General features: G+C 37.2%; 1 protein-coding gene across 8 annotated transcripts in view; it reads right to left on the reverse strand.

The window, feature by feature from the left end:
* Positions 1-4,805: 4,805 nt before the first annotated feature.
* Positions 4,806-20,441, reverse strand: part of LOC123563621 (interferon-inducible GTPase 5-like) — a 148,738-nt gene continuing 133,102 nt past the window's right edge. For 2 of the 8 annotated variants that reach the window (XM_053533827.1, XM_053533813.1), the window contains exons 2-3: positions 8,539-8,737; positions 4,806-7,456 (exon numbers count right to left, since the gene is read on the reverse strand). In XM_053533827.1, coding sequence (XP_053389802.1) covers positions 6,211-7,431 — 1,221 coding nt within the window. In that variant the 5' untranslated portion in view covers positions 7,432-7,456; positions 8,539-8,737 and the 3' untranslated portion in view covers positions 4,806-6,210. Of the gene's footprint in view, positions 7,457-8,538; positions 8,738-10,747; positions 10,874-20,441 lie in introns of those variants that run through there. The other 6 variants (XM_053533839.1, XM_053533832.1, XM_053533858.1 and 3 more) reach the window with 4 other exon arrangements.

A 20,441-nucleotide genomic window follows, 5' to 3' on the forward strand; every position in this document is an offset into this window, starting at 1 on the left:
TACAGCAATGTGGTGCTGAATCTCTGAGGTCCCTCCAGGGAGATTCAGTGCCGGGCTCTGAGCCTCGACAGAGTCCACCCACAGCTACTGGGGGTCCCTCCCTCAATCCACTACATGCAAAGAGTAGGAAAAACATACTAAGGCGGAGAACCAATCAGCCTCAACCTTTCAGGTTGATGCATTGGAATGCGGAAGGTATCTTCAACAAGAAGGCTGAACTTGAGCATATCCTCTATGAGAAAGACATCAATGGCTGTTGCATTCAGGAAACTCACCTGCAACAAGAGAAATTCTTCAAAGTCAGAGGATACCAGTGTTTTCGCTGTGACAGAATTGGCAGACGAAAAGGAAGCATCATAACATTGGTCAGGAACAAAATCAGAGCTGTCCAGACCAACATGCATTTGGATTTCTCTGAGTTCCAAGTTCTGAGCCTCAGAAAGAACAAGTTAAACTTGAAACTTGTAAATATATACTCTCCAAACGACAAAGCTCTGTCCCTAGACAAAGTTGCAACTAACGAAACCAGGTTCATCATTGTAGGAGACTTTAACAGTAACTCTCAAAGCTTGGGATTAACCACCTGGCTACACGTGAAGAGGAAGTAGAGAACAGGCAAGATGATAACAAGCTTAACCTTATCAGCAAGCGAACGACGTCAACCCCTGACTGCTTTATGTTATGATGACATACACGGACATGTCAAACGGAAAGTTGATGAGTAACTAGGAGGTAGCGACCATCGCCCAGTCCATCTTACTATGGACCGTATAGCCTCGACTTCACCCAGCATCCCCAGATGAAACTACAAGAAGGCCAGATGGCCCTTTTACCAAAGTCTGAGTGATGAGCTCTGTAAAGACCTTAGAGTGGAAGGTAGAGACATCAACCGGGTTGTCAAAGACTTCAACGCCAGTATACTTAAGGCTGCTTACAGCGCCATTCTAAGGGGAGCAAGAAAGGACTATAAGCCCTAATGGAGTGATGAGTTAGAGAATCTACAGGCAAAACTACCAGAAGCCAGGGAGGAAGCAGAAAACAACTCCTCACAAGAGAGTATCCTTTCTCTACAGCGAGCCAATGCCAAATTCCTCAGGCACAAACTGGATGCAAAGAGGAAGAGCTGGAAATACAACAGCCTCACTCAACCTAGAGCGAGATGGTCAAAAGCTATGGAGACTAACGAGACAGCTGAACGCTGAAGATACACAGAGAGGATCAACAACTTTGGAAGAGACTGGTGAACGGGTAAACAAGCGGCAAACACGTTTGCCTCAAACTACAAAGATGTTTCCAACATCCCCATCAACAGGGAACGGCAAAGGGAAGCCCGAAGAGAAAAGGGGGAAAGGCAGACAAACAAGTGACATCAGAATGCATGAAACAAAGTCTTAAACTACATGAGCTAGTTGAAGACAAAGAAGTCTCCTGGACCAGAAGGAGTCACAAATGAAATGCTGACCCACTTAGGTACTGCAGCAATTTGCAAACTCCTGGAAACTTACAACTACAGCTGGGCATAAGGACTACTTCCACAAATATGGAAAGAGGCAGTCATGATCCCTATCCATAAAAAAGGGAAGGGTCCAAAGAAAGCTGCAAGCTATCGTCCAATCAGTCTAACCAGTTGTGTTGGAAAGACCATGAAGAGGATTTGAATGCGAGCCTGAAGCGATACATGGAGTCTAACAGGACCAAACCACTTACCTATCACAAGAGATAAAGGACGCCTTCTATGAGCTGACAGTCGTGCTTACAGCATGGATTGATCTGCAGCGAGCGTTCGACAAAGTCTAGACTGATGGAGGAATGTAGTAGGAGGTCACTTGCTGAGGTGGATTAGGTCATACCTTTACAACAGGAGAGCAAGAGTCAGCTTAGAACATGCCAGCAGTAGGAAGTTTCCGTTGCGTCATGGTGCCCCGGAGGCGAAGTCTTATCCCTTACACTCTTCCTGCTTTTCACCAATGAAATGGTGGCTGAACTACCGAAAGGAGTTAAGGCTGCACTCTACGCTGACAACCTGGTGTTATGGTGCAAGGAAGAACATGCCACAACAGCCACATACAGGATGCAAGAAACCATCAACAAGCTTTCAGCTTGGGCTGGAGATTGGTTTGTGTTGCGATCAATACAGAAAAACCGTCCACCACACTATTCTCCCTGCCGTCAAAGCAGGGGGCGGGTAAAATCAAGATGGGAAATACTTCGCTGACTGAAGCAGACGAGGTAACATACCTTGGAGTAACATTTGACAAACGGCTAACCTGGAGAACCCACATTAGTCAAGCAGAAATGAAGGCCCGTAGAAAGCTTGCCATGATGCAAGTAGGGAGCAAATGAGCACATACTCAAGACAGTATATTAGGGAAAAATGAGACCGTTTAGAGTATAGTTCAACTGCCTGGTCCACTACTGCCAAAACTAACCAACAGGCTCTAGACAGGGTTCAAAACCAAGCATTACGGATCATGACAGGTGCTACAAAGTCTACACCAATCTCTTTCATGAAGAAGCTAACAGATACTCAGCCGTTACAAGACAGGAGACATGCAAAGGTCCTCCTTCAGGCAGAGAATTTCAGGTTTTTTTAAGAACATCCTTTGAAAGCCAAGTTGAATGGCTACACCAAAAATCGGCCCAAACGTAGCAGCTTTGTTCACGGGGCAAAGAAACTCAATCGAGAGTTCGAAACTGAGCTGAACATTCCAACGACTCCCCTAGGCAGAGAAGACATTATAATCCCTCTAGGGAATGATCTATCTTCAGTGACTGTGAGACTTGCTGTTCCTCATCTTGACCGCAGGAAACAAGAGGATGAAAGTATTCGGAAGAGCCTCACACAAGCTATGATCATGGAAGACTATCCTCCGGAGACATTGACTCATGTCTATACATATGGATCAGCCACCAAAGATGGAGGAGCAGGAGTTTTTCATTCTATACTCATCTGGCAAGAGAGAAACACTACATGCAGCCACAGGAAAACACTGCAGCGATTACAAGGCTGAGACTGAAGCACTCATGAAAGCCGTCTCAATGATTGAAGACTCGGCAGAAGAAAGCTCCTAAGTCGTCTTTCTCACAGATGCACTGTCTGTCATGGAAGCTCTGATCAATAACAAAGCTCCACAGCTAACCAGGAGAATGTAGAGCCTGATTATCACCTGCAAAGTAGCACTTCAGTGGATTCCATCCCATTGTGGACTTGCATGCAATGAAGAGGCAGACCAACTGGCTAATCTAGGAGCTCAGTCAGAACAACTAACAACACCTGTGAGCTACAAGGAGAAAGTCACCATCATCAGGGCACTAACGAGACCAAGGATAGAGGAAGATGCTTGTTTTTCATTTCCTTGATCGGTGTGAACAAGTGATGTTGGTTAGGCTGCGCTCAGGCCACAACAAGCTCAATGCTCACATGTACAAAAAATACAGACTGGTACCATCACCAACCTGTCCATGTGATGAGGAAGATCAGACTACGGAGCATATACTCCAGAAATGTAAAAGGCATGACCAGGAGCGAGCTGCGACTTAGCCGATAGATACTTCAATCCACCAGAAACAGTATGGAGGCACTGAGGATCTGTGGCAAACCACACGTTTCATCGAGGCTACTGGTCTGACAGTTGACAGTGTAGGGCGAACGAAGAAGAAGAAGTTCTTCTAATTTATTTGGATACCAACGGCCATTTCAGGACAGAGAAATGAGGCCGCTTTCCTTTTTGATTTTTTATTAGCATCTCTTTCATAATGTTTAAAAAGTTCTATTGTATCTTTAAAAACATATTTCAATTGTTCCTGAAACTGGTAAAGTAACCAATCTTTAGGAAGGACCTAACATGCCTTCAAGCCTATTTAAAAACACGTTTCAGCTGATTTCAAGAAACAAGTTCGTTGATTTTAAAATGATTTATTTTTTCTATTTTGTTTTTGGACTCAGTGTTGTTATATTTTCCTGGTTCTTTGAGAGCATGGAGTCCATTTAATGTTTACGGATAATATAATTACGCAAAAGCCGGTGCTAGGGGTTGTGTGGGGTTTTGCACATTTCATTGTCTCTCGTGAAAATACTCAGTCAAACCGTGTCTTCTATTATTTTTCCTTGGTCGCGTCCTATGCTTCCAAAGGATCTTCTTGCATACTTTATCAAAATGTTTCTTAAAATGGATCGCACTTCTTGATATTTCGGAAAGTAAGTATACAGCATATTTGATATAATATTAAATTTTTTTTCTGTTCTATATTTATTGTATCCGTTTATCTGTTTGGTGCGGATCTTTATATCAATTTTCTTGTATCCTACAATAAGAACTGACAAAAGTCACACAAATGATCTGTAAAGCCGTATGAAATTCGATTCCGGCACTAATGATCTGTATAGCCGTATGAAATTCGATTCCGTATCATGCCTGTTTCTGGACATTTTTCAATAACTTTTAAATATTTAAAGTTCTGTTTGGAAGGTGTTATAGTTCTCTTTTGTTTAGATGTAAAGAAAGAAAAATAGGTGACGATCTATAATTACATTATAATTCTAACAGTAACTTGATCGTGTATGTATTTTCGTTGATTTTACATGGTTGGATAACGCTCGGTGCTTGCCCGACTTGTGTGGTCTTAGCTAGGGAATCTATTCGTGTCAAATACAACACCCAAGCTGCTGTAATAATAATCCTATAGTTTTATCTGAGCAGATGATTTTTCTGTTGTTTCTAAGTACATCCAGTACTGAGCAATTGTAAAAATACTTTCTATGCTATGTTGTCCTATTTGTTTATTTCATTTAAAAGTAAAAACCGTTCAGACAGACATTATTCCGTTTATTTCAAGCAATCCAAACAACAGATTAAAAAGAAATTTACAGGAGATATACCGTTATCTATCCTCATCCATCATGGGTCCGACATAGTCCCGAGGGACCCGCAGTAGACCTCTGGTATATGAGAATGACTTATCGATCAGCGATCTATAGTTGTGTTTACATAGGAATTAAAACCCTAGTTGAAATATTCAACATTCTGCAACATTTCTAATCAGAAACAACTAGATGAAACATAAACACGAAAAAAAAGACGAAAAAAGTATCAAAATTGGACTACAAACAAAATATTTATAATCTTTTTAATACCACCTATGTAATGAAACGGCAGCCATCTTGGGCTCAGTGACATCATCATAGTCTTTCCTTATATGGGAAATAAAATATATATATTGTAAATCTGAGAGTAACAATTAAGAGAATCATATTTTTTGGACGATATATAATATAACTTCAGTGTGTATGCGAAAGTGTATACCTTAAATTTAAGCTCCATCTTTAATTGTATTTTACATATGTTTGCAATGAATACCATATTTGTTAATGCCTATATAAGGAAAGAACAATGATGTCACTGTGCCCAAAATGGCTGCCGTTTCATTAAATAGATAACATGTAAACTGCCATATCTTTTTGTTACTATTTTCACACATATTTCGCCAGTTATTTTTTTTTCATTAAACTCTTTCTAAATACATACATTGTCAAATGTTGAATATTCCCCTTTAATATAAAAATGATATATGTTTTTCATTGTTTCCCATGTTGTAGAGGAGAATGGCTGAATAGAAGAGCAATGCAGTATGATCTACCAATGTAAACAAGAAAATATTGGTAAAACTGACAGATGCTCACCAAGTAGGTTTATTGAGTATTGAAAGCACAAAAGCGGAATCATCGAGCACTTAGAAGTTAAGCTTCCCGGAATTTTTTTCGGAATATGAGAATATGACTTTTCTGATAAGCACACTGGTAGGTTTCTTAAATATCCCTTCGGTCATATATGAAATACAGTTTCGTCATCATTCTAAATGTTAATATATATCATGAAAATATATGTTATACAATATACTATATTCTATCCGACCTAAATGACCCAATATGACATCATATCCATATGCTTAGGAAAGTAAGTACACTGTCTTGACAATGATATCTTACTTTTTTCCTCTGTCATATTTCCTAGGCTATATAATGCACGGAAAACATTCTGTAATACGAAATGTACGATGATAAAATTGAAATCCTCAAGCATAGGAGTTTTCTTCTTACTGCGATATTAATAATTTGCGCACTAATACACTTAACATGCCTTATATTTTTTTCTTCGTTGTATAGTTACATAACACCGGGTCGTTATTGAGGCAGTGAGACCATTTGCTAGACTACACTGCAGTGGCCTGTGCTAAGTGTGTGCTGAACTTCGTGTTTATCTTCACGGAATCTTGATACATTTCCTCCAGAATATTCCGTAGGCAATAGGATGTTGTCTTGTATGATAATGCCCCTGACACTACGCTGCCTATAATTGGAATAATGAATTTTACGGCTTCAGCAGCCACTTCTTTAACCGCCATCTCCCTGCAGAAAACTATTATTCCTTTCGTTGTGCAATTTATCAGAAATGTTTTCAGATCGAGCTTCTGCTTCAGTTCTTCTTCGCGCATACCTAACATTTGTGCACTCTTTTGTATTGCCTCATCGGTTAAACCGAACTGCTCCTTATAGAACCATGTTTCTTTAACCAACAAAGCAACGTCGACAGATGTACCCAAGCCGGGTATAGGAACGGCACCAGCTACAGCAGATGCTATGGCAATCATTGGAATTCTTCTTTCAAGTTCTTTCTTTTTCTGTTCAATAATTTTATCTGTACGACCAGAGAGCGAGAATGCAATGGCTTCTCTTTTCAGCTGCGGTGCGTCTTCGATAATCTTTGCCTGTAGGTTATTGAAATCAAAGTCATCTGGTTTAAAGTTATCAATTAAATAAACATCACTGTCAGGCAGCTCATGCTTTGAAAGGTTTTCTATACAATCGATTAAAATCGTGTCCAATATTTCTTCCCTTTGGCGTGGAGTTTCCCTACTTAGTGGTTCAGTATAAATATCCACGAACACTTTTGTGCGGACAAAGTAAAACCTTTTCCCCATCTGTTTTATTTCTTTAGCCAACCAACCATCATTTTCAGAAAACCGCTCCGAAGACAGTATGATGAAAAAATCATACTTTTTAAGATTAACTTTATCAAGATAATTTTCTCGTTTAAAATTTTCAGTACCAACTCCAGGTAAATCCCAAAATACAATGTTTTTATTTGAAGGATGTTTATAGGATCGGATTTCTTTCGTGGCTTCCTTTACGTCTGTGTACGCGGCTCCTTCCTGTCCAACTTTTAGCCGGCGGACAGCATTGATGTAACTAGATTTCCCAGCCCCTGATTGCCCGGTTACTGCAATATCCAATGGGATATGTCGCCATGCATCAAGTCTTTCCGAGGCATACCTCTGAATGCCAGCGATACCGTGGTCTCTGAATGCAGTCACAAATTGTTCTTCTTCATATACAGGTACATTTGAGTTTTCAGAACTACCTGGACCCGCCATTTGTTGTCATTTCTTGGAAATATTGCTGAAACAAAAATCACTTTCATGACTTCTATTTAAAATGTTAACACAGAAAAAGAACGCAACAGATATTCATTTCCGACTTGTAGATAGAACGCTGCAATATAAATCTGTTAAAGCATGCTTACTTCTTCAGAGAATGAGTTTTCTATTACACCAAGTCAAATTTAAACGTTATATTAGTCATAATCATAATAATTACGTACATGTGTATTATAAATATTCATGACATTGCGAAAAAGATTAGGACTAAGATAAGAGTGTAATTTAAATGAAATATATATGTGTGTAATGACAGCACTGATTCTGACGTATATTGTTGACGGAGTTGTCTCGCCTTTGATTACCTGTTATAGTTATTTTGCCTTGACCAGAAAAGATATAGTCAGTGATGATTTTGTACTTTTATTAATGGAAATGTCCGTTATTTAGGTAAAGTTATTCGGTATGATAGTGACAAAGGCAAAGTAAACCATGCTGATTTCCCTAATCGGTACACGAGTCTATAAATTAAACTCTTAAACTACACTACTGGGTGTGCTGGTAAACTTGAATTGTTTTATGCTGCTTTAAATCTATGGCGTATCATACACAGACACTTGGAGTCAGGACACCCTCACCCACTCCAGTCTCCTCCACCCCTGTCTAAGTTTAGCAAATATTCTTTTAGCATCTTAACATGAAAAATACACTTTCCCTAAATCAAAATAAGAAACATCGTTTTACAATGTGTCAAAAACATCTATATTAACAACATTATACGCCCCTAAGAAAGGATCAGAAATAAAAACATCTAGAGTTTCCTAATTGTTCTGAATAAAGCAGTCTGTAATATAATGCTTTTCCGCCATTGCAACGTTTAGTGTATCGATGTCCACACTTTCTACTGAAGTTATGCAAAATATTACCATAATTATAAAGAAACAATAACTAAGAGACTTAATATCCAAGACTCCGTGTTATTGTAGCTAGATTATGCCTAGTCATGCAAAACAGGCATTGGACAGAGGTTTTCTTTTAATAAAATTAAAATAGGGGCATCCGTTGCCAGAGGCATCCGTTGCCGTGTGGTTAAGGAATACTTGCCTCTCACTGCTGTGGGTTTGAAGCCTCGCTTTAGATGTAGAATGCTTTCATATGAGGGCGCAATCCAGCTGGCTTATGGAAGGTTAGTGGGCCCTTGCGGTCTTCTTACACACTCAAAAGCTGGAAAGTCGCCATCTAGTGTCGGTTTGATGCAAAAATATCTTGAATAAACTATTGCCATCAAACAAAGCGCGTTCTTCTGTACACATAAATGAAATACAATGAAACGTTGTAAAAATGCAATAATGTTTAGCCTTCTGCCAGACAATGTTGTAAATCTTTAGAGTAAGAATTTTAACACTGAAATAAACACAGACTTATCGCGTACAGATTTCTAAAATTTAACTTGAAACCATTCATGCATTTAATAAACTGATGTTTTTAGCAGTTATATCTTGTTTTCCGATCTGAGCAGGCCGCGTTTTATCTCTGTAATAAATATCAAATCTATTCTATTCTCCTGTTCATAGCACATTAGATAAAATCTGTCTAATGACTCTTTGATGTTCTCCCAATTGATACAAAATGTTGTAAATTTCCAAAGAGATATTACTTTGCCGATAATGAATTTAAAAATTGTGTAAAATAGAATTTAATATCAAAATTTATTTATATGTTATATTATCATTATGTATAATTATATAATTCTGTAAAAAATATGCACAATTAGGATGTGTATATAAAGCAGCATAGAAACTAATCTTATTGGGATATTGGACTTTTTTTGGAAGGTGTAGGCTCATTTGTACTACTAGGCGCTTGGTCGTAATTGGTCTGGTATATTGTGGTGATGATTAGTCGTATATACACGTGTACGTGAGTGCATGTGTGTGTACGTTTGTGTGCGCGCGCGTGAATGTGTGTGTACAAGTTTCATATTTAATTGAAATAAAGAATAATTAATTTACTCACAAATTCACCATCGGTTATTTTTAGCTCGTTTCAAATAAAACGTCCTAGGTAAACACATGAAATTCCAAGTAAATAAAAATATATGTATAACGTAATCACCTAGCTGAAATCAACATTTAAAATTTTGTGTTTTGTTTTTATATATTTTTAAATTATGTAGTAGTAGTCTTCTGAAGCATATAGGTACAGAATGTGAGAATCACTACAATTTCCCTAAATAAGAGTAGCATATAATGCTGTTTTCTTAAAGTAGTTTCAATATAAAAAAAACCTTTAGAGATAATGTTATTGAAGAGTAACAGTGTCACCAGGTCCTTTTAAAACAATATTAAATTTCATGTCACGTAATTTTAATTCTGAATAAACATTTCAGCACTCTATGCAATTATTCAGTGCACAAAAGCTTATTCAGAAATTGACAAATATTCTAACACAATACCTTTTTGCAAATATCTTTAATATTACATGAAGTACATTTCTGACATTTGGCATGTGTTTCAGAAATTAATACTGTGAATGTCACAAAGAAATTTCATTTATTATAATAAACGAATCTCAATAATTAATTTAGAGACGTCATAAAATGCATAAACATATGGAGTCGGTTTCATTTTTACTCAAATAAATAAAGTACTCGTGATATCCGCAAGCAACAATTTAGTTAAGTAGTGGTATATTATTTCTTTTTATATTATATTGCTTAGATCATCTGAGAATGCAGGATTCTAAACTGTACCATATAACTATATGGCTGGGTGATACTTGTAGAAAGCAAGCAACTACGCTGCTTTCGGTGGGAATATTATCCCTGATTGAAAATTGAAAAAGTAAATAGTTTTGCAATAGTTTTGACTGATACTATCCAAAATGTATTACAAAGATGTAAAACTGAAGACCCCAAACAGAATAACTGTTGTTGTGCAAATTTACATTCCGATTTGATATGGAATGGATCTTATATCATGACAGTCTGTGATCGATTTATAACGTTCATCTTGAAGCAGAGAATGCAACCCAACAAAATAATAGTGGAGCCAGTTCAGGAGAGGTAATGAAATGTGCAACGCCCTTAACTCCCTCTTGCCTTGGCTTAAAGGGAAGTGTACATTTTAGCAGCGGACATAACTCCATTTCAAATAATATACACATACGATCGTCGGAACAAGCAAAACGCATAAACGCGAACAGCATAACAAAAAAGCAAGTACATTGTAGCTAAAAGCAAATATAACAAGAAGCATGTCTCACCATACATTAAAATCGACTTTCGAAAATTTATGTAGATGACAATGCTCACCTGCCAGATATAACCCGTTTTATTATTTCCATTTTATTATTATCTTTTAAAGCCAAAACACTGCTTAGTCAATTTGTGTCTAAACGAACTGTCTAGTAGTCGGTTCGAAAACCAATTAAGGTCGGTCGATCAATATGTTCAGTTTTATATAATAACGTAGTTAAGTAAACATTCAAGTCATTTTTAGTATCCAAGCATTAATCTACAGCCATTAGCGCAATATGCACTGAATTATTAGAACGAGGCTAATCTTGTAAACATGCATATTCATTCTTTTGTTTAAACTGATAAGGCTTCATATTTAAAGGGGTTTAATACCGGTGAAAGTTAACACTCAGTTTTACAAATCTGCATCAAATAAGATGGTTAGGCACAGTCTCTAAGAGAAACATTTAAGATCCAGGATTAAAATGTAAAAAGGGAAAAAAGTTGATAAAAGCTATAAAATCTGACCAGGATTATGCTGTTTTATTGGTCCTTGACTCTATTATTCCTAGTGATTTTTATAACAACGTGTTAAAACGTTTTCCTCGATCCGCTCGCGTTTAATAATTCTTGTTATTATTCCTCATGTAAAACACCTAATGCAAAGTCCCTATCTCTCAAAATGTATTAATTTTAATGTCTCTCACGCCGATCCACGTTTTCGAATAATTCCCGGATAATAATTTTGATAACACCTGTGCGGAGGTGTCCTTTGCGCAAGTTTTATTAAAAATTCAGTTGCTATTAATATTTTTTGGGGGTTTTTTTATTGCTTCGGTATAATAAAATAAATAACACTTTTCGGGTTGATAATATCAATAACACCCTCACTGACATATGTTATTTATATAATATCAATCTATTAGCTATCATGTGCCACACAACCCTAGATATGTCTTTTTTAATTTTAAAGCAGTAGGTGGGAGTTTGTGCCAGACATTTTGGGGCCCACAAAAGTTCATAGGTTTCGTGCTAAGCTTTCTCCTATAAGTAGTATGGACTTAGAAACATATTTATTTTATAGGATACAACTTGCATCCTTTACAAAACTTATGTTGTTTTTTATCCCCCGACGAAAGTCGGAGGGATATAGTTTTGGAGTTGTATGTCCGTCCGTCCGTCCTTCCGTCCGTCTTTCCGTCCGTCCGTCCGTCCGGAGCCATATCTAGGAAATGGTTGGAAATATTTATTTAAAACTTCATATACATGTTCACCACTATGAGTTCTTGCGGCCCGTCAAGTTTCAGTCAGAATGCCCAAGTAACACCAGAGTTATGGCCCTTAGAAATTTCTAGTGTTAACTATATAGGGTATTATAAATATGGCAATTTCTGCATCATAACTTTTGATATATTTGACCTAGAACTATGAAACTTAAACAGAATTTAGATCACCATAATTTGGTTGTGTACACACAATTTCATTCTGATTTATTTGTAAATTAAGAGTTATTGCCCTTTAATTGTATAAAAATCCACATATTTGTACATAACAAACTTACCATTTGGTAGAATTTCATTGAATATCTTTCATTCTTTTCCATCAACATTTATTGTAAACATGTGAAGTTGTGTACCCACACCTGGTCACCCCCTTACCTTGATCACACACCTCCCCCCACCCCCCCCCCATCCCCCGACCCCCCCCCCCACCCACCAAAAAAAATCATTCCTTATTTTAGATTTTTTTCAAACAAACTTCATATACATGTTCACCACTATGAGGTTATGGGGCCCATCAAGTTTCAGACAGATTGCCCAAGTAATACCAGAGTTATGGCCCTTAGAAGTTTCTAGTGTTAACTATACAGGGTACTATAGATATGGCAATTTCTGCATCATAACTTTTGATATATTTGACCTAGAACTATGAAACTTTAACAGAATTAAGGTCACTATAATATGGTTGTGCACAGACAATTTTGTACGGATTTCTTTTGTAACTTCAGAGTTATTGCCCTTTAATTGTCTAAAAATCCACATATTTGTACATAACAAACTTACCATTTGGCAGAATTTCATTAAATTTCTTTCATTCTTTTCTGTGAACATTTATTATAAACATGTGAAGTTGCGCACCCACACCTGGTCACCCACTTGCCTTGGTCACACCCCCCCCCCCCCCCCCCCCCCCCCCCCCCCCCCCCCCCCCCCCCAAAAAAAAAATGTTTTTTATTTTTCATTTCTTATTTTAGATTTTTTTCAAACCTTCCAAGTTGTGCCATTCCCCCACCTCACTTCTCCACCCAGTCATGCCCACCACTGATCATGCATCCTCTGCCCCCCCCCCCCCCCCCCCCCCCCCCCCCCCAACTTAACCCATTTACCCCGTTTTTTTTATTTTTAATTTTCAATCAATATTTATAATCAACATGTGAAATTTTGTTTCCTCTCCCGTTCCCCTGCACCCCCACCCCCTAAAAAAATAAATATATACATATATCTATATAAATACATATATATATTTCCATTCCTTTTTTTTTTAAATGTTCAAACCTTCAACATGTTAAGTTGTGACTGCACAAACCTTGCCCTCAGCCATGTTCAAGATATCTTACCTATGTTCTCTTAAGGACATCTGTTCTTTTAAGTTCAAATGTTAAACAGCAACACCTGGTGCAAAACCACTCAAAGACAATATTTCGTTCCAGTTAAACTTCAAGCTCACATTTCAATTAACTGCATTTAATTTTAAAAGCTAAGCTTATTACAGTAAGCATAACCCATTCAAAATAAATTCTTTAGTCAGGATCAAAGTATCATATATTTATTATGTACTCTTTAATTAAACATTTGTTTTCTGTTAAATTGGTTTTGACTAATGAAATTATTTGCTTCTTATTAACATCCTTAACTTTTTGCCGAATATATCTTTTTGCCATTCCTCACAAACCCTTTCGGCGGGGGATACCAATTCATCGAATTTGCTTGTTATTCTAGCAACGTCTTAAAATGATGTCTTACTCTTAAGTTCTAAAACAGAAAAGTGGAAAACCACAGGTCACCTAAAGCGACATAGATAAGATGCTACTGGGCAAGTTTGTGGGCGGTAGCGGAAATTCAAGCTACCGTCCACGACCTCTAGCCCTAGGTTGAGCAGAATTCGACATTTACTCATATTACAAGTACCGAAATAAAATTTAGATACACTCATACGGCGGTGTGCATGGAACCTTCAATGATACAGTTTGCAATTCCATGAAAAATGGCGTATAGCTCCCAATCAAAATAATGGCCCTAAACGAGAAAACAACGGACAGGACTAAACAAACTGTAAATTAAGGGAGGGGATCTGAAGTTAAAGACCCTACATATCACAAAAACTTCCAAAAGACACAATAAGAAAGAGGACAACCAGGCTCAGAGGTGATTATACAATACCCAAATCTATCAGAGCGCCAGTATTGGAACCAACCAATCCGTAATATTCAAGTTGAATTTTAACATTTACACTAACACAGCATAAATGTCGTGCTGAACGATATTAAGTGATCGAGATACAACTGCTTTGAATGACAGTACGGGAAGACATTTTACGAGAACAACGCTGCTGTGACAATCAAATAGAGTTGGATTCGTGAAAAGGACCCCTTAGAGGTATTGACCGCAAGGTGGGCTTCCTTCCTACATTCTCATATATGGGTACAGTGAACGTTTAAAACACATTTTTTGCGATTATGCTAAAACCACTGAAGCGAATTTGAAGAAAAATATTTTTGAACAAGGTAATTTATAACTACCTCATACTATTGTTACTTTAATGTTTAATGCATGAAAATGAAGGCGGTTATTTAGCGATCAGTTAGCTGCAATGCTGAACATCTTTGTCGCACTGGAAACTTCATTTAATAATGATGTAACTATAAAACGGAAAATTTTAAAGTACTTAATGCAAATGGTTGATTCTGTTTTATTACCTATGTTTAAAACTAGGCATTACCTTCCTTTTGTAAAATACTTTGAAAACGAATACAAGCATTGCGGAAAGCTCTTTAGTGAACACCTAACATTAAAATGTAGTATTACAAGCACGGATATAAGTCTGAAATAGACATTAACGTATGCAGATCTGCCTGGTCGGTTACAGCTATTATTACTAGCTTGGCAGTAAGTGTCTCCGCATACTTACACGTTTCTTCATTAGAAAATTGTACGCAAGTAAAAGTGATTTATAGTGCTAGTTCCCTAAACAAAATATACTTTAAACTAAAGTTATTCAAACTAACGGTTATGTGCGTTTTTTGTTAAAAATTTGTTCACATAAGAAAACTATTGGCAGAGGTGTAAAACAAATGATAGAGAATTCAAACTGTTTCATTTATAGATCTAAGTAGTTGTGCTTAGTAAATAGATAAGCTGACCTGATTCAAGTTTAAAAAAGAACTACCTGTTCTTTTGTAAACCTGCCAGTCCCGCTCTCTGACTCCTGGTGTTCTAATGGTTTAATGGTCTTACTTATGATTCAACACCTGCAGTGATATGATGAGCACATAGTATGGACTCCATCTACACATGTTCATAGAGATAAGGGGTTCCAACGACCAAGACCTACTCCTATGACTGAACGGTATAGTAAAATTGAAATGACGAAATATCATACCACTTATTGTACCCTTTTCATCATTCGGTGGTACACCACGATCTTAATATGTAAATCCTCAAGATCAACATCTTAACCTGTGGAATACATATACTCCGAAACCACGGAGGAACACATCTAGGAGTATATATAATACAATTAAAAGAAGCATAGAACGCAACCGAGCAAACAAATAACGAACTCGGTTAAAATATGTTAACAAGTGCTGTGTAAATGTAACCGACTGTTGAATTTATGGATGCATTACTTAGTCAGCCGCAATGCAACTAAACACGGTAGATTAATATTGCTTAGGAAGGTATTTCAGATGCGGATTGTTCTTGGCAAAAAGATGTTAGATTTGCCACAAAATACATAATTGTAACCAGTGCCTGTCTATGATGCCACTACAGGAACACCTCTAAAACGGTTTCAAAAGGAACGTAGTTTTAAACAAGAGGGTCATGATGACCCTGGATCACTCACCAGAGAAATATGAGCTACATATTTCAAATGTCAAACTGATGATTTTTAGAAATTTTTTGGAAGATTTTCCGATGTACAATCAAGTAACCCCTGGGGCGGGGCCAATATTACCCCGGCGGTTATGATTTGAACAATGTTTGTAGAAGTCTTCTGGGCAATGTTACATATCAAATATCTAAGATCTAGGCCTTCTGGTTTATTTTTAGAACATTTATGAAGTTTTCTTATGTACAATCAAGCAACCCCTGGGGCTAGGTCAATTTGACCCCGGGGTCATGATTTGTACAAATTTTATAGAGGTCCACTAGGCAATGCTACATATCAAATATCTAAGCCCGAAGCCTTCTGGTTTATTTTAAGAAAATTTTTGAAGATTTTTCTATGTACAATCAAATAACCCCATGGGGCGGGGTCAATTTGACCCCGGGGGTCATGATTTGTATAGATTTTGTAGAGGTCTTCTAGGCAATGCTACATGTCAAATATCTAAGTTCTAGGCCTTCTGGTTTATTTTTTTTTAAATGAAGATTTTCCTATGTAAAATCAAGTGACCCCTGGGGCGGGTCAATTTGAACCCAAGAGTCATGAGTTGAACAAATTTTGTAGAGGTCTACTAGGTAATGCTACAAGTTAAATATCTAAGCTCTATGCCTTCTGGTTTAATTTTACAAAAATGTTGAAGATTTTCCTATGTAAAATCAAGTGACCCCGTGGGGCGGGGTCAGTTTGACCCCAGGGGTCATGATTTGAACAAATTTTATAGAAGTCTACCAGGCAATGCTACACGTCAAATATCTAAGATCTAGGTCTCCTGGTTTATTTTTAGAAAATTTTGAAGATTTTTTATGTACAATCAAGTAACCCCATGGGGCGTTGTCAATTTGACCACACGTGTCATGATTTGAACAAATTTTGTAGAAGTCTACTAGGCAATGCTACACGTCAAATATCTAAGCTCTAGGCTTTCTGGTTCATTTTTAGAAAATTTTTGAAGATTTTCCTGTGTAAAATCAAGTGCCCCCATGGGCGGAGTCAATGTGACCTCGGGGGTCATGATTTGAACAAATTGTGTAGAGGTCTACTAGGCAATGCTACATGTCAACTATCTAAGCTCTAGGCTTTCTGGTTTATTTTTTAAAAACATTTGAAGATTTTCCTTCAGAAATCTAGGCAAAATCAAGTGACCCCTGGGGCGGGACCAATTTTGAACCTGGGATCATGATTTGAACAACTTTAGTAGATGTCCACTAGGCAATGCAACATATCAAATATGTAAGCTCTAGGGCTTCTGGTTTTTGAGAAGAATTTTTTTAAGGTTTTCCTATGCAAAATCAAGTGACCCCTGGGACGGTGTCAATTTTAAGCCTAGGGTCATGATTTGAACAAATTTGGTAGAGATCTACTAGGCAATGCTTCACACCAAATATCTAAGCTCTAGGGCTTCTGGTTTTTGAGAAGAAGATTTTTAAAGTTTTTCCTTCCGGTTGCCATGGCAACCAGAGTTCTGCATAAAATCCAATTCTTTGAACAGTTTTTGTAGAGCTTCACTTAAGAAACAATCCTGTAAAGTTTGGATGAAATTGGCCTAGCGGTTTATGAGGAGATGTCGTTTAAAGTAAAAGTTTACGGACGACGGACGGTGAGTGATCCTAATAGCTCACCCTGAGCCGTTGGCTCTGGTGAGCTAAAAAGACATTGATTGAAATTAAATGCAAACCCCAACAGACTTGAAGATTATCTACCTAGATTTACAAGCACTTCTTATTTATAAGTAAAAAAGATCAAATACCATGTCTTATATAAATATATAAACAAATTTTATAATAACATTGAAGTAATACATATACTAGAGATGGTACCTAAAAAATTAAAATTCCTCTTTACAGATTTTTTTCAGAGTGAAATGATAGCTAAGTGCACCAATTTTCTAAATATATTTATGTTTTTTTCTTTTTCCATACAAAAACAGAAATATTTGATCTTCAAAAATGACTTTTATTATCACAGCAGTGTTGTTTGTGCCGTGTGGCGGCCGTAAAAAGTCTCCCCTTACATTCAATCAGGGCTGTTATATTTCGATCTTCTCAGATCGTTCAGCACAACTTTCATGTCGTGTTATTGGTACTATTTAGTTTCTCAACATGACCATTTCGGCCTGGGTGGTTCCAATACTCCCGCTTTCATAGCATTGGGTATATTATAATCACCCCTTGGATATGGTGCCTGCTTTTTAATTTTGTCTTTTGACAGTTCCTGTGATACGCAGGCTACATAACCTTAGATCCCCTTCCTAAATTCTAGTTTGTTTAGTTCTGCCCATTGTTTTCTCGTTTGGGACAAACCCATTATTTTATCTGGGGACCAAACGCCGCTCTTCATGGAATTACACGCCTCAACACAAGGTCGAGGAGGCCGTGCTGCCAACATCTTCCTCTTCTTAAGAACTAGCGCAAACTTTCAGCGATTTCTTCATCGATAAAATTGATGGAATAAGAAATAAAATTAGGTCAGAAACAGAATTACAAACCGGTGTTACCACCGAGGAAATTTCGAACACGCAAATAGATAAACTTGTTGAATTCACTGCAGTCTCACAGGCTGAAGTGAAAAAAAGTTATTTCAAAATCTGCAAGTAAATCGTGTGAGCTAGATCCACTTCCAACATGGCTTTTGAAAGAATGCTTAGAAGAACTGCTACCATTTCTCACTAAAATAATCAATTATTCTTTGGAGAAAGCCTATGTACCGAAATACTTCAAAAGTTCGTTGATCAGACCACTCATCAAAAAGTCAGATCTAGATGCAAATGTTCTGAAGAACTACAGACCTGTATCTAATTTACCGTACGTGTCTAAAATACTTGAAAAGGTAGTCGATGCTCGTTTGGAAATTTTTCACAATGTACACTAAACCAGTTGGTACAATATGCAAGAAACATGGACTAAATCATCATTTTTACGCCGACGATGGACAGCTTTATTTATCTTTCAAACCAACAAATCCGGTCTCTCAAAAGGATGCTTTACGCTGTGTTGAAAACTGTCTCGCAGAAATCGTATCTTGGATGAACAGCAACATGTTGAAAATCAATGCCGATGAAACTGAAGTCATTGTATTTACCTCTCAAAGAAACGAAAAACATATTGAATCGGTTACTGTGAAAATTGGAGAAGAGAACATTAAACCATCTAAATGTGCAAGGAATCTTGGTGCTTTTCTAGACTCCAAAATGAGCATGGAAAAACATATTAACTCAGTTTGTAGATCAGGGTACGGACAGCTACGTCAAATAGGCCACATCAGGAAATATCTAAATACAGATGCTACAAAATCTCAAGTAAATTCACTCGTCACTTCACGCATTGATTATTGCAATGTGCTCTTGTATGCCGTTCCGAAGGTCTTGCTGAATAGACTTCAAAGTCTTCAGAACACTGCAGCTCGAATTATAACGAGAATATCGCGTTATGATCACATTACGCCGGTATTAAAAGAACTGCATTGGATACCAGTTACTCATAGAGTGGACTTTAAGATTCTAGTTCACACATACAAAGCATTGCATGACCAATCACCGATCTATGTTAAAGACTTGCTGGGACTCTATCAGCCAGCAAGAAATTTGAGATCCAAGAACAACTCAAAACAACTAGTTGTTCCAAAAAGCAAAACTGTGAGGTACGGTGATCGTAGTTTTTCATCAGCTGCACCGAAGTTATGGAATGCTCTTCCGGCTGCCATTAGAGACGCTAAAAGCTTGGATGCTTTCAAACGATCATTTAAAACACACATTTTCTTCAAGGTCTATTGAAACTCACTTTGCACTGGAAAACAAGCTTTGCAATGGAAATCATTTCCTATTGTTAATTGTTCTTTAAAATATCTTGTACAATTAAAATGTAGAGTAAAACCTCATTCAGGCTAAATACCTTTTATTGTTGATATATTTTTTGTGTTGTATTGTATGTCCATATCATTCTGTTATATGTAGTTTGTACAGCGCTTTTGAACGTTTATTTTATAGATGAAAAGAGCGCTATAAAAATATGGTAAATAATAATAATAATAACACGTGTATCATTGAAGGTTCCATGTTCACCGCCGTTTGAATACATCTGCGGATGTCTCTAAATTGCTTTTTGTACTTTTAGCATGTGTAAATGTTGAGTTCTGCTCAATCCGGGGCTTGAGGGCGTGGACGGTAGCATGCATTTCCACTACCGTCCATGAACAGGCTCAATCAAACCGAGCCTGCAACATTTTCGTTTTTGTCGTGTTGAGCGACCTGTGAAGTTTCCACTTTTCTCTATTTTCTCAAAATATATGAAGCAAAATGGACAACTCTTGTACTGACAGTTTTTTAATGATTATACGATTTCCCCAATTATAGTCTATATCATAAGTTTCCACGGCTAAATATATTCAATAGAGTATAGTGTAAGTTTGGTCTACTTTCAACACTTTGAAAGAGCCTATACTGAACTTCCTTTTGATTTTTTTATCAAGTCAAATTCCTAGACTAGCTAAGAGTCTAAAACGCTTGAAAACTTTTAAGTGAAAGAGAATGACATGCTCTTTGTTATAAGCTTACCAAAACCATACCACAAATTAACCTGAAAAAAGTTATTAACGATTTTATAATGTA

This window comes from Mercenaria mercenaria, chromosome 2, assembly GCF_021730395.1.
Source record: "Mercenaria mercenaria strain notata chromosome 2, MADL_Memer_1, whole genome shotgun sequence".
In the NCBI taxonomy this organism is placed as follows: domain Eukaryota; kingdom Metazoa; phylum Mollusca; class Bivalvia; order Venerida; family Veneridae; genus Mercenaria; species Mercenaria mercenaria.